The sequence below is a fragment of the Hypomesus transpacificus genome, unplaced genomic scaffold (genome assembly GCF_021917145.1).
Source record: "Hypomesus transpacificus isolate Combined female unplaced genomic scaffold, fHypTra1 scaffold_31, whole genome shotgun sequence".
Taxonomy (NCBI): domain Eukaryota; kingdom Metazoa; phylum Chordata; class Actinopteri; order Osmeriformes; family Osmeridae; genus Hypomesus; species Hypomesus transpacificus.
Window position 1 is genome coordinate 1,738,666 of NW_025813837.1, and position 11,097 is coordinate 1,749,762.

Below are 11,097 nucleotides of genomic sequence, written 5' to 3' on the forward strand. Positions count from 1 at the left end.
ACAGGAGCTTCTCGTGCCGTCTGATTTATATGGACAGCTCCCTGTGTGTGTCCTGCCAGATCATTCCTTTATTACCCCAGTGGCGTGTTGTGTTGCAGTTTGTGTACACAAAAGCTTCGGCGCTCCCCTTCTGACCGGAGCCAAATCTGGCAGCCGAGGTTCATCATGCATTTTAATGAGCTGCAGGTGAGCGAGGAGAAAAGGAGCCATGCGCCGCTCGATCTTCCTCTGAAACCAACAGTCTCTCATTAGATGCCAGTTATCATCGTCTCTCTCTCTCTCTCTCTCTCTCTCTCTCTCTCTCTCTCTCTTTCTCTCTCTCTCTCTCTTTGTTTCTCTCTTTCTCCTCTCTCTCTTTCGTGTCTTCTTGCAGACACATTGTTTTTCTCCCACAAGTGATGGCAGTGCGTTTGTGTCTGGGTGTGTGTGTGTGTATGCGCTTGCCTGGGAGTATAATGGGCTTGGGCATCAGTTCATCTCTCCTGTTCTGCGGCGCACGTGTCTACGTGAGAGTACACACACCGTGTGTCAGGACATTTGCACGCATACCCGTGTGTGATGGAAGCCTTCCCACAGACTGCTGTAGTGCACGTGGGTGGGTGTGTACCGTCTGTGAGGAGAAAGCCCCCCTCTCCGCCTGGCGATTGGCCGAGGAAGCAGGAAGGGAGGAGCCTGTCTCCGGCGGTTGCTGCTGCTGCTGCATGCACGGAGCAAGAGAGAAAGAGAAAGAGAGAGAGAGAGAGAGAGAGAGAGAGAGAGAGCGAGAGCGAGAGCGAGAGAGAGAGAGAGAGAAGGAGAAAGAGCAATTGAGAGAGAGAGAGAACGAGAGAGACAGAGGAAGAGGAAGAGAGAAAGACAGAGGAAGGGAGAGCAAGAAAGAGCAATTGCTTGAAAGAGAGAGAGAGTAAAAGGGGAGGGAGAGGGCAGAGGCAATTTCTGCATCATTGCTACAGCTGTGTAGTGAGCAGTCTACTCCTCTCTTCAAACAGCTCTCAGACTCTGGCTCGTAACAGACAGGGAATTAGAGAGACTCTCTTCTTGACTGATCCATCACCTCAGGACGTGCGTGTGTGTGTGTTCTTGTGTGTGTGTGTGTGCTCTTGTGTGTGTGTGGGCGTGTTCCTCCTGTTCTCTGGTAGTGGATACCGGCATCAAGGATACTCTCTCCAGCTGTATACTGAGTGGATGTTATTATCAGGACACACCGTTTTACACTGCTAAAGAGACTTCTGGATGTTTACGACCCCGTTTGTTGAGGGTTTGCAGTCCTGCGGTCGACTGCTTTCGTTTGCAGAGACTCAGCTGGACAATTCACATCAAAAAGTTTGTTTTTTATTAGGGCGGAGGAGAGGCTTTCATTTGCTTAACTGGAGTTTTTGCATCACCAATCTGCTGGACCGGCTGAACTTGGGAAGATTTTGTGTTTCAGCACATCCTGTGTGAACTCTCTCTGCAGCCAGGTGCTCCACTGTATGGGACCAGGGGACTCCTGGGTGGATCAATACCAGTGAGAAGATTGTTTATGCTGCAAACTCTGTGTCCTTTCCTGCCCAGGTTGCTAAGTGTGATAAGTTACCCCCACCAGCAAGCTCTGGACAGAAAAAAAAAACGGTTTGGTTTTCTGAAATTTTTGCATCTCTCGAGGATTCCAACTCTGTTCTCAGTCCTTTCCCGGTTTTCCAGTTTTCCGGAGATGACGGGAAAGCGGAACTGACCTGCTCTTGGACCTCGCTGCTCAAACATGAACTCCACCTCTTCCTCTTGGGTGAACCAGAGCAGCTCTCCCTTCTGCCTGCTGGGCGCGGCGGGCTACTCCCGCACCCTGGACACCTGCGTCCTCGAGGTGGTCGTCATTCTCCTCCTCACCGTCCTCATCATCACGGGCAACCTGGTGGTGATCTTCGTCTTTCACTGCGCCCCCCTGCTCCACCACCACACCACCAGCCACTTCATCCAGACCATGGCCTACGCCGACCTCATGGTGGGCGTCAGCTGCCTGGTGCCCTCCTTCTCCCTGCTGGGCTACCTGCGAGGCCTGGACGAGGAGCTCACCTGCAAGCTCTTCGGCTACATGGTCTCGGTGCTGAAGAGCGTCTCCATGGCGTCGCTGGCGTGCATCAGTGTGGACCGCTACATCGCCATCACGCGGCCGCTCTCCTACGCCACCCTGGTGACGCCGTGCCGCCTGCGGGTCTGCATCGCCCTCGTGTGGCTGTACTCGGCCCTCGTCTTCCTGCCGTCCTTCTTCGGCTGGGGAAAGCCCGGCTACCACGGCGACATCTTCCGCTGGTGCGCCGCCACGTGGCGGACCAAGCCGGGCTTCAGCGCGTTCATCGCGGCGCTGCTGTACGCGCCCGCCGCCCTCACCGTCTGCTTCACCTACGGCAGCATCTTCCGCATCTGCCGGCAGCACACGCGCGAGATCACGCGGCGCCACGCCCGCTTCGGCCCGCAGGAGAGCGAGCGGGGGGAGCGTGGCGAGGGCTGCCCCGACAAGCGCTACGCCATGGTGCTGTTCCGCATCACCAGCGTCTTCTACATCCTGTGGATGCCGTACATCCTGTACTTCCTGCTGGAGAGCGCCGGGCTCTACCGCCACCTGGTGGCCTCCTTCCTCACGACATGGCTGGCCATCAGCAACAGCTTCTGCAACTGCCTCATCTACAGTCTGTCCAACAGCATGTTCCGGAAGGGCCTGGGGGGCCTGTTCAGGCCGGTCTGCACCCCGTGTTTGGGCTGTGTGGAGGGGCAGAAACACCCCAAACCCTCCAGCCAACGCCCAGTTCCTTTATGCCAGGTGTAAGAGCCAACCCACAAAGGGAGGGTTGAGTTTGGCTTATTCTAAGGAGTCCTTGGAGTGTGCATTGTGATGCATTGCACTTGCATAGAGGAGGGTGGTTGGGTTCCACAGTGTTGTGTGTGGAGGTCCCCTGTGCCCAGTGCAGAGATGGGTGTCTGGGGAGCTGCCTGTCCTTTCAGTAAGGATCTTTGTAGGCAGGAGCTTATGGAGGTTCTCCAGGGTTCTCCTAGATGTTCCACAAGGTGGGGTGAGGTTTTGTGGCTGTTTGGATCACAATGGATGAACGAGGACTGCGTCCGGGAAGGGAATCCAACAAAATGTCTGAACAGAAAGAAGTGGAATGCACGCTAATGGAGAAGAGCAACGTTACCAACAGTCTTAGGCGACCTTTTGGATGCCTTTGTGATCTACTCAAATCCAATGTAAAATGTAAAAAGCAACGTCTCTTAATTTTTGTGTTATAACCACTAAAGTGCTAAAAGCTATTTTTCCTTCCTCTCAAAACTTTTCGGCTGAATATTCAGCAACACTGTCTTAGTTCTCTCAGGGCGGAGACATTAAAGCTTCAAAAGAAACTTGTGGTGAAAGGACACCTAAAATCCCTTTTCTTAATTACATTAAGTACCTGTACTGTTATTTCCCAGTGGTAACGTGTACAACTAACGAGTTTGTGGTCAATTTTGGGACAATTCTACGGTGAGCTGAAGTGTATGAGATTAGCAGAGACCGGCTTGGAGAATGTCCTGGTGTCAGTCCATTTCCCAGACAAGACACCAGGGTTTTATTCCTGTGTATTGTCTAAAAAGGATTCCTCTTGAAGTTGGGTGTTAGAAGCAGGCTCAAAGCATGTTTATTCAGTATTGAGTTACACAGGAGAATGTTGATGTGGGAATTCATTTGTATTTTCGAAGACCGACAACTGCATGCCCAGAGGCATAAACGCGTATCCACTTCTCTCACTGGTCTTATGTGTGTAAGGAAACAAGTTTATTTATTCTGAATTGTACTTGCTCTCAGTTTTATATTTTCTGCGCTGGCTGTTGGATGTCTTTAGACTGGTCTCACTGGAGAAACGACCCCGAGATCACAAGCCATGTGATCTGAGGGCAATATCACCATCCCTTTTGATGGGTATAGCGTCATGTTGAGCAATACTTCCTCTCAGTGGAGAAATGTGACCACACAAAGAGATTGTGACTGTAAAACGGTCATTCTCTCATTCTCTGGATCCCAGGTCCTGTTGCCTCCGGGGGCTGGGATGGGGTGGAGGGTTTGGGTAGCAGACTCAGAGGACAGCTAGTTCAAGGGGCGTCAGGACATAGAAGCAGAATAGTTCCAACAGTAGATATAGCTGTAGCTGTACAGTCCTAAGATGTATAAATACTTGATGTAAATAGGGTGCTCTTGTGGATGGCCATACATGGCTGTGTAGTGTTTTCATGAACTTCTTGAGATATTTATGGGTGTTAGAGTATCTGGGTTGGAGTATAGGTGGACATGGAGGAGAATTTACTCTGTGGGAAAGTTTGGACATGTACTGCACTGTATAAACTCACACTTTTATACAATCTCATGTCCAGAAAAGGTCGTTTGTGCAAACTTGCCAAACAGAAACAGAGAGACGGAAGAGATGATTTGAGAAAGTCAGCAACATGGTTTCTACTAAAGAATTCTACTTTCTAAGTTATGATATTTTGGGGGATAGGGAATGCAATGAGAATGGTTTTCAAATATATGTGTGTAGCCTACAAAAGCAGAAGCACTACACAGTTGAGAGAAAACGTACATCATTTTGTTGGGTTTTCTCTGTGTGGTCATTGGACTTTTCACTCTCTTGCTGCAAGTTAGGGTTTGATTTTAAAGATACTCTGTTCACAAGAAATGTGTATGCATGATAGTGATCGCAAGACCCTAATATGCTGATGTTAATGTTAAACATTTATCCTTTGGGTGGCGTATTGCAATTTGTATGTGTGCCCTCAACAAACTCAAGAAAATATACAGTTGGAACAAATTTATTTTTGTATTGATTCATGGAGAACTTTTTAGTGTGCTGACACACACTTTTAGAAATAATTAATGCAAGGTGTCTGTTTAAATTCATTATTCAGCATTACTGAGCACTCCTCTTCTATGCAGCTGTATGAGAGAGAGGGGGGGGGGGGGTCTGTTGCAACACAAACTCACAATCCTGTTCTACCTGTCTCCAGACAATGCAAACTTCTCAATAATAGAACAACAGTATTACAACAAGGGCTCTTGTTTAGATGAACAAGGCCGCTGATTAAGCACCATGGTTCAGGATGTGCATGAGCTCCACAGTGTGCTATGTTTATGTGCCTGTCATGACTGTTTACTTGAGGTCGGCATCAGGTGAGGATGACAACCAATGACACCTGTTTGTGTTAGATGTGTTTGAAGACGGTCATGTGACTCCTCGTGTCTTGCGAAACCCTGCTGCGTGTGCGTGTGCTGTGTCGACAGCAGCAGCCTGGAGATCTTGGAATCTGTTGTAAACAGTCCGATAAAAACGTATTTTTGCACTCGTCATCAGACGTCACCAGCATGATCCCCGGGAGTAATGCTAACCTTAGCGACACAGCCGCGTGCAAACAACTCTGCGTTAAATCAAGCACAGCGCGTATGTACCTGATGAGAGAAACACTGGAAAATGTTTCAAATGTTGTGTCTGTGAAGTGTAGAGGACTTTAATGATAGCACGGTTATACTATAAAAGTCTTTGATATCTTGATTCACAAAGTGGTTGAATATCTCTGCATCATTATACTGTATGGTATACGATTCCCTGAAGGCTCTTAAATGTGTTGATGTGGCTGAAAAAACATGTTAGGTCAAAGCGTAAGTTGATTTATTTTTTCCTGTGGGAAAAAGAAAATACTGGGGTGGTTGTTTTTTGATTGTGACCCGGACCACAGTGTTCCCAACTGGGCCTCGAATTTGTGAGGACAAGGAGAGTCGAGAGTGGGTGGAAACAGTAACAAGGGTGCATATTTACTCAAGTAGACCACAACCCTCCCTTGGCTTGGCATGTCAATATTGTTACATTCGAAATCCCAGTCAGTATGCACTGTGCTACTGGCTTAATGTGACCCTGTATTTCCTGTCCTGGGGAATTTAAAAGAACGAGTGGATGGTATATTTCTTGAATTGAGTTCTTAATCTCATGCATCAACGTTTTAAGGTGTCTATAATGGATAAAAGTGCCAGTTTGTGATTGTCAGACACAGACAAGGAAATCTGTGCATGACAATGTGAATACTGAAATTAGACAGAATGAGATCTATGAAGTGCATGCTTCTGATGCTATTCAACGCTTGTTAAACAATCAATGCCCTGTCAAAAAAACGAATGCGTAAACACATTGTACTGAACCACAATATGAAGATGCTCGATACTGTAGATCATGATTGACAGCTGATGACCCACTTTCACCTTTCTCGACTGTACTGTAAGAACAAATAAATGTGATGTTACCTCTAATGGTCTCCGGCATTATTTGACTGAGGATTTGGAATCGTTGCTAGACATATTTTTGCGTTGGTTCAACATTCATCTAACACACTGTTCATCAATCAGAGCAGAAAACCAGGTTCAAGGTGCTCAGAATGGAAGTCAAATGACATGCAGAGCTGTCTGGAATTGTGGCCATATTGTGGGTAACTATGTCTGGCAAAAGTATGAAAAAGTAAAGCCATAGCCACACAGATGTAATGTAGTCGGCCCCAGTTTATCCGAATATTACAAGCAAACAATCTACCTAAATCGTGCTCACAGTGGGGGTCTTCCTCCCTTACACACTTCCCTCATGTTTTTATAGTAGCGGTTCAACAAACACACACAGAGACACACACAAGCCGACAACTAATAAACACACATACGCATGCAAACTGCACAGCCTCTCAAGGTTAAACCAGGGTGTCCTTCTCAGTGGAAACGTGAAAGGTGGTGGTCCAATGGTGGCCAGGAGCAGCCTCAGTATGTGTGTTAGGACCAGTGTGTGTGTTAGGACCAGTGTGTGTTAGGACCAGTGTGTGTGTTAGGAGCAGTGTGTGTGTTAGGACCAGTGTGTGTTAGGACCAGTGTGTGTGTTAGGACCAGTGTGTGTGTTAGGACCAGTGTGTGTTAGGACCAGTGTGTGTTAGGACCAGTGTGTGTGTTAGGACCAGTGTGTGTGTTAGGACCAGTGTGTGTTAGGACCAGTGTGTGTGTTAGGACCAGTGTGTGTTAGGACCAGTATGTGTTAGGACCAGTGTGTGTTAGGACCAGTGTGTGTTAGGACCAGTATGTGTTAGGACCAGTGTGTGTTAGGACCAGTATGTGTTAGGACCAGTGTGTGTGTTAGGACCAGTATGTGTGTTAGGACCAGTGTGTGTTAGGACCAGTGTGTGTTAGGACCAGTGTGTGTGTTAGGACCAGTGTGTGTGTTAGGACCAGTATGTGTGTTAGGACCAGTATGTGTTAGGACCAGTGTGTGTGTTAGGACCAGTATGTGTTAGGACCAGTGTGTGTGTTAGGACCAGTGTGTGTGTTAGGACCAGTATGTGTGTTAGGACCAGTGTGTGTGTTAGGACCAGTGTGTGTGTTAGGACCAGTGTGTGTTAGGACCAGTGTGTGTGTTAGGACCAGTGTGTGTTAGGACCAGTGTGTGTGTTAGGACCAGTGTGTGTTAGGACCAGTGTGTGTGAGTCAGGCCCAGATAACCTGCCTCCAGAAATGGAAGGAACATAAACACTGATAATTATCAAGGGCTGAAGAACATTGGCTAGCTGTCGAGCCGAGCCTACCAGACCTGGCTGTGGGAACCTCCGATATAGAAAACTGGAATTCCTCGGCTTCCCTCTTTGCAAGCAGCTCTTTGTTTATTACCCTTTCTTCCTGTCATTCTTTTCTGGCTTTCTTTCGTGGTGCATTTCCCTGGTCTCAGACGACTGAGAGAGGAGGGGGGGGGGGGGGGGCAGGGAAAGAGAGGAGAGAGAGAAAGAAAGAAAGAGAGAACAAGGTATTTAGGGAAAGAGGAAAACAGGGAGGGAAAGAGGGAGGGAAAGAGAGATAGAGAGAGAAAGACAGAGAATGAGAGAGAGAGAGAGAGAGAGAGAGAGAACATTGGGAGGAAAATATTATTCATGTGGTTATTGTATGGTATGCCCAGTTACCTAATGTGGATATCTTCAATCTTAACCACAACGGGTTTTGCTGCCTGAGACGTACAGTAGAATAAACTAGTGTGTGTGTATGTGTGCGTACTGTACAGGGGTTATTATGCCAACACCACACAGTTTCATCTCTTCTTCTCTGCTCAGCATGGCTCAGATCACCCTGTTTAATACAGGGTATATGTGGATGGATGATGCATCGTTAATGACTTAGATATATGAGTGTAAGAATATCACTGTAATCAAATTCTTCCCTGTACCCTCTGTCAACAACAGCTGGGTCGAGTTCTCAACAGCTAGTGTCAACTGTAAATCTTTTTCAGGGACACCAAGCCAACCAACAGAGCTAACTCCAGAACCCAAACAGTTCTGAACCAAAACCATGTGGGGGAAATATTTCAAAGCTGTTAATATGACGACTAGTCGAAGAAGATAAAATATGGGGTGATACATTGACCAAACACCTTGACTCTCTGTCTGTCTGTCTTTTCCCATGCCTCCGTTCCCCTCTCTGTCTGGCGAAAAAACCCTGTTCAACTAGACCTAGCCAGCCTCAATCTATTATTCAAATAAGCTTCTCTCGTCCCCATAAACAGTGCATCAATAATGGAGACTCAGGTAATTAATCATTGAACATAGGATTTATGGATTGTAATCTGTGTATGGGCCTGCATGTATGGGAGAAGCCGGGTGCGTGGGCGGGCGAGACCTGAAACATCCTGTAAGCCTTACATCACTTATCCGCTCTCTCATCTTCTGATGGAAAGGCGCCAGGGGAACGCTATTGGCCGATAACTCGTTCTGGAATGTTCGTCGTTCGTCACCTCCAGCTTCATCACGATAAAGTTTGGCTAGCGATAGCAACTGCTGTTGCTGTGTCAAATACGGAGGAAGATGAGGGAGGGAGAAGACTGTTCCTGGATGAAGTTCCAACATTAGCTCTAACACATGCTCGGGCTCGTTTTAAAAAAGGCCTCCTTAGTTCTAGACTATGTTTACCATGATTTATGTCCAAGACACCGGGATTACCGCATTAAACCATCCCTGGCTGGCACAGGCTATGTAAACCAGTCAAGCAATGGCTGCTCATGCAGAGTGCTTTTGGAGCTTATGGACTCATGAGAAATAAAGCGGATGGTAGACCGTGGGAGAAGAAGGGCAAGCAAAGTGTGCGAAATGACAAAACAATCACATTAGTGACCGGAGTAACCCCCAAACCATATCCCGTGATCAACTTCTGCAGTGCAGCACCCGTCATAAAAATGATTAAGTGGGAGAGGGGTGCATGTGCGTGTCTGTTTCGGGGGTGCGGGCACGAACACGTGCACACATCCTGTACATTTCGCCCCCATGCTGAGAGGCTGTGCGGCAGAGTTGATGGCACAGCATGTGTTCGGATGCCTGAATAAATGAGAGCTTGCGTGAGTTTCACGGTGAAGAGGGGGACTGCGGCAGAGGCAAGATCTAATGCGTTTGACTGTTTCCAGTCCAATATTAATATTACATGATGACTCCAATTTGACACAGGACGTGGCTGAAGTATCCACACGCTAACACTTTGCCGGTGGTATACGGCTATAGGCTACATCTAAAATGTAAAGTATCTTGTTCTTTTGAGATAAATGTGTTTTAGTCTTATATAGTATGATAATAGCCCAGTCTGATAAGCGTATCTATCACACGGGGTTACAATTTCATGTCGCATATCAGACCCTGTTGTGTTCTCTGCTTTAAGGTAGCCTATGGCATTAAATCCCAAAACAGACACACACAAAACACACATTGCCCCCACACACAAAAAAAACACACAACTAACAGACTCAACAAAGGCTCTAATTCATTATTTAGACTCGTAAGCACAGGAAGCTTTGATTTGCTGTCATCTAACACTGAGAACCTTCTTGTGGACTTTGTTGAAGAGGCCATCGTTGTAAATAAGAATTTGTTCTTAATGATCTTGCCTGGGTAAATAAAGGTTTAAATAAATACAAATAAACCAAAAAAGCCTACAGATCGAAAGATCCACATCTGTCAAAAAGGCCGGTTTGACGTTACCTTTGCTAGCCTACATCACCTGATCCCTCAGCAAGCCTTGTTCTCGGTCACCCCACCATAGACGACAAAAGGATGAAAAACAAAACAACATTCTACAGTTGTGTTGAGTTCTGCGTTCAATTGTAAGAGGTCGTTATTGAAAACCGCACCTTGTGGTCATTTAGCGCTAAAAGGCTTCTTCAATTGTAAGAGGTCGTTATTGAAAACCGCACCTTGTGGTCATTTAGCGCTAAAAGGCTTCTTCAATCACTCTCTATGATCACTCCACGTCAGACCGTATTCAAGTCTGCTCGAACGCGTGCACCCACCGGAGGACGCTCTTAACCAAGCGCTGTGTGGAGAAACCAACATCAATTTGCTGCTGAAAAGGTCAGTGTAATACCTAGAACAGAGGAGCAAACTTTGGGAGAAAACATTACTTGCAGATTTTCCCTGGAAAAGTAATATTTCTGAAAAGGTTACATAAAGTCCCTGGAAAAAAAATGACAGGATCTTCTAAAGTTCAATGTGTGGCATTTCTATTTTTAGGGTTAGCCTGTTATTTTTCACTGTAAATGCATTTTGTTTTTAAACCCTGTTTATCTTCTTGCCCTACACATTTATAATGTCAACTTATACGTGCATTCTACATGTTATATGATGTAATGTTTTGTACCCAATATTTGTTCATCTAAAAAAGTTACAACAGAGAAACTACAAAATGTAACACCACAGTTATAGTCTACAACATACATTTAAGTACGTTTGTTCTTTAAAGTGTGTCTACACCGATAACGTCATCTGTCATGAGTGAAGCCTATTCCATTCTAAGTGTTTTGGAGAGCAATGTCTATTTCCCCAGAGTAAGGCTTCCATCATTCTTAGGATGTGCAAGTCTGATAGCAGGTCAGACAGAGCACATAAATAATGACAGGTACTCACTGACACATTGACCCTATAGACCTTGTGCCACTTGGCAGTAGGTACTTGTAGATACCGAACATGAGATCCCTTCATGTCTTAAAAGCACATCTTACTCTTCTCTGGTTAATATGTTTTAAGTACTGACTGTAAAACAGTGGGTGGTTG

General features: G+C 46.5%; 1 protein-coding gene across 1 annotated transcript; it reads left to right on the forward strand.

The window, feature by feature from the left end:
* The first annotated feature begins 869 nt into the window (after positions 1–869).
* Positions 870–6,301, forward strand: LOC124464156 (probable G-protein coupled receptor 21). Its single transcript, XM_047016096.1, has one exon. It carries the CDS (start codon positions 1,742–1,744, stop codon positions 2,801–2,803), a length of 1,062 nt encoding a protein of 353 aa, XP_046872052.1. The 5' UTR covers positions 870–1,741; the 3' UTR covers positions 2,804–6,301.
* The last annotated feature ends 4,796 nt before the right edge of the window (positions 6,302–11,097 follow it).